We start from the raw sequence: 4,163 nt of genomic DNA, 5'->3' as shown, positions 1-4,163 counted from the left end.
TTTAATATTAAAAATAATAATTTTTATTATTTAAAAAATAAATATTTTTTTAAAAAGGCTTTGGGGGCGCCTGGGTGGCTCAGTCGGTTAAGTGTTCGACCTCTGATTTCAGCTCAGGTCATGGTCTCACAGTTCATGAGTTTGAGCCCCACATCAGGCCCTGTGCTGACAGCTCAGAGACAGAAGCCTGCTTCAGATTCTGTCTCCCTCTCACTCTGCCCCTACCCCACTTAAACTTTCTCTCTCTCTCTCTCAAAAATAAACATTTTTTTTAAAAAAGGCTTTGTGGCTTTCTTAAAAAAATTAAAATAAAATAAAATCAAGGAAACAAACTCCTGAGTCTCAGCATCAGATCTCTAGACCCAGAGACAAGGAGATAGATGGACAGAGAGAGGTACTTACCATAGACCCCAGCAGAAGCTCCCTGCAAGCTGGGACGCTGAGCTCTGGCCCAGGCAGGGGCTCTGTGCCTATCACAAAGCCATTGGGCACCTTGAAGGGGACACCATCAAGGGCATTCATTCTGTTAGAGGGAGTGTAGAGATGGCTGAGCAGGACTGGAGCAGGCTGCCTGGCGGCAGGGAGAGAATGCCGTCCTGAGGACCAGGCTTGGTCTCAAATGGCTTTACTACTCTTCTGTGTGGTGACTTAGCTGAGCCCCACACAGCTGGGAAGAAAAAGGTAAAGTGGCTGGTGCTGCATAGGGAGGAAGTGAATAAAAACAAGAGCATTCAAACGGACAAGAATTGACTACTTCATGTTTAAGTCTTGCCCTGACCATTGTTTCCCAAAATGTGACCCACGACACTAGTGCTGAAGCATGTCATCAAAAGAGTTTTCATCCAAACATTTAAGGAAAATGTCAAATTACAAACTCTTCCAGGAGAGAAATACTTCCTGACTCATTTTTATTTCAGCACCACCCTGATACCAAATCTGACAAAATTAAGGTCAATCTCTCATGAACATAACTGCAAAAATCTCAATAAAAATAATTATGTATTGAAAAATATAGCATTGCTGGATTGAGTTTATTTCAGGAATGAGATTGGCTTAACATTCCAAAAATCAATCACTGGGAATAAAAATAAATGTCAAGAGAATAAAAATGAAAAGTTACATGATTATATCTGTAGATGCAGAAAAGCACTTGATAAAATCAATGCCTGCTCATGATTTTAGGAAAAAACAAACAAGCCCAGTTAATAACTTAGGAATAGAAAGGAATTTCCTCAGCCTAATCAAGAATATCACTAAAACATCTAAAGCAAACATGCCACTTAACAGTGAAATACTGAAAGAGATCCCCAAGATTGGAACTGAGACAAGGATGTCCCCATCATCTTCTGTTCAACACTGCACTGGAGGTACTAACCTGTGTAAAAAGAGAAGAGAAAATAAAATAAAATAAAAATAAATAAATAAATAAATAAAGTATAAGGATTGAAAAGAAAGAAATTAAACTACATTATTTCTAGATATAACTACATGTAGAAAATCCAAAACAATCTATGAATAAAACTCTTAGAATTAGTAAGTTAATTTAGCAAGGTCATTGGATACAAAGTCAATATGTGAAAATCAACTACATCTCTCTATACAAACAACAAACCATGTAAATGTCATTTAAAAATGTCATTAGAGAATGAGATTTTAAATAAGATACCATTTAATATTGTCAACCAACCACCTAGGACTCAACCCAACACAAGATATATAAGACCTCTACATGAAAAACTATAAAATATGATATTTATTGGAGGAACACACCATGTTCATGGGTTAAGACTCAATATCATAAAGATATTAAAATTCTCCCTGAAATGATTTGTCAATCCCACATGTCAAAGTCTGGCATGTTTCTCGGGGGTAAACTGGCAAACTAACTCTAAAATTTAAATGAAAGGCAAAAGACCAAGAAAAGCCAAGACAATCTTGAAGAAGAAGCAACACAGTTAGAAGATTTATACTATAAGACATCAACACTTACTTTAAAGTTACAGGAATTAAGACTGTGTGGAACTAACATGAGGACTTGCAAAGAGGCCAATAAAACAGAATACAAAGTCCAGAAACAGATACATACATGTGTGTGTGTGTGTGTGTGTGTGTGTGTGTGTGTGTGTATATACACATATCCTTAACTTATGGCAAAATTGGCCCTGCAGAGCATAAGGAAAATAAAGGTCTTTTCAGTAAATGGTCTGAATCAGTTGGATATCCACCTAGAAAAAAAATCCTGGCCTCTACCTCACATTATACACACAAATCAATTCCAGGTAGACTCGAAATCTAAACAAGAAAGGTAAAATAAAGCTTGAGGATAAAATAAGAGAATATTCATAGCTTTAGAATAGGTAAACATTTCTTAGGCAGGCTGCAAAAAAGACCAACCATAAAGGAAAACACTGACAAACTGGGATACACTGAAGTAAAGAACTTCCACTCATTGGAAGATACCATTNTGTGTGTGTGTGTGTGTGTGTGTGTGTGTGTGTGTGTATACACATATCCTTAACTTATGGCAAAATTGGCCCTGCAGAGCATAAGGAAAATAAAGGTCTTTTCAGTAAATGGTCTGAATCAGTTGGATATCCACCTAGAAAAAAAATCCTGGCCTCTACCTCACATTATACACACAAATCAATTCCAGGTAGACTCGAAATCTAAACAAGAAAGGTAAAATAAAGCTTGAGGATAAAATAAGAGAATATTCATAGCTTTAGAATAGGTAAACATTTCTTAGGCAGGCTGCAAAAAAGACCAACCATAAAGGAAAACACTGACAAACTGGGATACACTGAAGTAAAGAACTTCCACTCATTGGAAGATACCATTAAGAGAGTAAAACAACAACAAAGCAAAAACAAACACACAAACAAGTAACAAAAAACACAAATCAGAGTGGGAGAAGATATTTGCAGTACACATATCTGACCAAAGACTCATATCTGATATGTACAAAGAACTACAAAGCAGTAAGAAAAAGACCACTACAAAAATAGGAAAGAGATAGTACAGGCATTTCACAAAAGAGGATATCCAAATCAATATCAAAGTCATTTAACCTCATGAGCCATTGGGAAAATGCAAAACAAAACAATGAGATACCAACACACACACACACACACACACACACACACACACACAAATGGCTAAAATTATAAAAGTCTGAAAATATTAAGTGTTGATGAGAATGAACTCTTAAGCACTGTTGAGAAAATCGATTAGTATTAGTCAACAGTATCTACTACTAAACCTGAAATCTAAGAATTAAAAATTAATTCATACATAGCTTCTGGGACTTTTGGCTGAGATCAACTATAGTATCTGTTAGTTTAATAATATTCACAACAGCCAGGGATTTTACTTGTTATGAATTTTAAATAGATTGAAGATTCTGTTGTCTTAACAAAACAAAACTCACAAAGAATTCAAGCTCTTGACTGCCTGTAATATATACTTAAATCTAGACTCCTGACCACAGTCTGGCATTTTGCAAACAATCAGGGCTTACCAGGGAGTCTGCACTGGGAGTTTCTCTGGCTTAATACAATGTCATCTCTACTAGGATGTTGCAAACCCCGGGTCACTGGGGTCATCCCCAGGCCCACAGGAGATCATGTGAAGAGGCAGAGTAAGTAATCTGAGTGCAGAGAGGTCAAATGATGCCAGATGGGCAAATCCTTTAATTCCCGCATCTCCACTGCCTGCTCACTCTTGTCTGTGTCTTACTGTATCTAAGACTCCAAAGGCTTCTCCACCCCAGGCCAGGAAACAGTCTCCCCGCACACTGGGAGCAGCTCTTTTTGCTACAGGATCGGACAAGTCCCATTGTGATAAGTAAGTTATCTGCCTTATCAGCCTGTTCCAGCAGGGGACCTCTGAGGCATAAGGACTTGTAGGGGACATAAGAAAGCAAGTTTTGGCATTCTCTGATTTATCGTTCGCATTTTCAGCTATCATTAGAATTCTGAGCTCTGGGAAAAGGCCACAGTTTCGTTGAGACTCACGTGTGAACCGCCTGTCCACTGAGCAGGTACAGGGCCACCCTCCTCCTCTCTACTTCTGATTCAGCATATGCTGGATATTCTCTACACAGCTCTACACTTGTTTCTGGAATAATTTAAAGAATTTGAGGATTCTGGAAACACATCTCTTAA

The 4,163-nt window shown here is 37.8% G+C and overlaps 1 protein-coding gene across 1 annotated transcript in view; it reads right to left on the bottom strand.

The window, feature by feature from the left end:
- The window catches only part of UBAP1L (ubiquitin associated protein 1 like), an 11,878-nt gene extending 11,341 nt beyond the window's left edge, over positions 1-537 (bottom strand). The window contains exon 1 of the mRNA XM_077748677.1: positions 403-537. Within this exon, the coding sequence (XP_077604803.1) occupies positions 403-522 (120 nt within the window). The 5' untranslated portion in view covers positions 523-537. The remainder of the gene's footprint in view (positions 1-402) is intronic.
- Between the last annotated feature and the right edge of the window lie 3,626 nt (positions 538-4,163).

Source organism: Crocuta crocuta, unplaced genomic scaffold, assembly GCF_008692635.1.
Source record: "Crocuta crocuta isolate KB4526 unplaced genomic scaffold, BGI_CrCroc_1.0 scaffold130, whole genome shotgun sequence".
NCBI lineage: Eukaryota > Metazoa > Chordata > Mammalia > Carnivora > Hyaenidae > Crocuta > Crocuta crocuta.
Note: the sequence above shows the minus strand (reverse complement) of the source record. Positions and strands in the feature narration are given on the sequence as shown.